This window comes from Sinocyclocheilus anshuiensis, unplaced genomic scaffold (assembly GCF_001515605.1).
Source record: "Sinocyclocheilus anshuiensis isolate Anshui unplaced genomic scaffold, SAMN03320099.WGS_v1.1 scaffold401, whole genome shotgun sequence".
Classification (NCBI taxonomy): domain Eukaryota; kingdom Metazoa; phylum Chordata; class Actinopteri; order Cypriniformes; family Cyprinidae; genus Sinocyclocheilus; species Sinocyclocheilus anshuiensis.
Genome location: NW_015539847.1, coordinates 76,847 through 78,229, shown reverse-complemented (window position 1 = coordinate 78,229; position 1,383 = coordinate 76,847). Strand labels below are relative to the sequence as shown.

General features: G+C 34.2%; 1 protein-coding gene across 1 annotated transcript in view; it reads right to left on the bottom strand.

Moving 5' to 3' along the window:
- Positions 1 to 1,095, bottom strand: part of acadsb (acyl-CoA dehydrogenase short/branched chain) — a 6,674-nt gene extending 5,579 nt beyond the window's left edge. Inside the window, exon 1 of the mRNA XM_016480881.1 lies at positions 1,023 to 1,095. Coding sequence (XP_016336367.1) covers positions 1,023 to 1,052 — 30 coding nt within the window. The 5' untranslated portion in view covers positions 1,053 to 1,095. The remainder of the gene's footprint in view (positions 1 to 1,022) is intronic.
- Between the last annotated feature and the right edge of the window lie 288 nt (positions 1,096 to 1,383).

The window sequence follows — 1,383 nt, the reverse complement described above, 5'->3', positions numbered from 1 at the left end:
ACAAACATCAGAGAAACAAACATCAGACAAACAAACATCAGAGAAACAAACATCAGACAAACATTAGACAAACATCAGACAAACAAACATCAGAGAAACAAACATCAGACAAACATTAGACAAACATCAGACAAACAAACATCAGTCAAACAAACATCAGACAAACATCAGACAAACAAACATCAGACAAACATCAGACAAACAAACATCAGAGAAACAAACATCAGACAAACATTAGACAAACATCAGACAAAGAAACATCAGACAAACAAACATCAATCAGACAAACAAACATCAGACAAACAAACAACAAACAAACATCAGACAAACATCAGACAAACAAACATCAGACAAACAAACATGCACTGTTACACACAGGATTACAGCTTCTATATGTCTCTGGGGTATGTGAGCTGATAAAAGACCTAATAATTAATTAAATTATAAATTGTATAATTTAATTATTAGCTCTTTATAAATATGTAAATATAAAAACTAACCAAAAAAGTATTCTCTTTTTTGATCTGCATGTGATTGATCGATTAATTGTCATGAGAGAACGGTGAATTTATAAATGATTGAAATAATAACTTTGAATCTCAGTTGGACTTCATGCAAGTATTTCAGAAGAAACTGGTTCTGCTGATGAAGAGTTTAGTGAATCGCTCTGAATGACAGACAGAATCAAAACAAACCATCAACACCACATTCACATGACTTTCAGAGACAAACTCTAATTATCTGCCTTCAGTCTAACTAATCCACGGTTGTCAGCAATGAATATGACACACACGGATAAATCATGTTTGAGAATTAGATAATCTCTCGTATGAATATTACGCTTCGTTATAATAATCTATTCCCGTCTGTCCTGTAGTTTGTTATGAAATGTTCCGCTGGCGCATCCGTCACAAGTCTGTTAATTTCATCTCAGTCAGGTGTCGCTCATCTACATTCAGTGCCAAACGTGTTTAACGCTGCAGTTTAATATCATGCGTGTTGTATATGTAGGTTATTCTGACCTGTCGCAGCATTCTGAGCGAGGCCGCCATTACGGCTCTGCGTCACTGTGAAAAGTGTCCGGATGAAACAAGCAGGAAACAGCACACGCACACATATAGATAAAGTAATGTCTCTGGAAATGATCTCTGATGACATCCGCGAATTAATATCGTGTTGTCAGCGCTCCTTTTCGTACAAAATGTTTCTCACAAAAACTCAGACTTATAAGATAATTTGAGAAATGTATGAATTAATAATGCATTATGATATACAGAAGACAAAACATTAAAAGATTGTATTTACAATATCACTTGTTCTATTGTATTCATTTGAATCTTCTGTATGTATAAATTTGATTAAGTATATCGGCTCATTGTGAAT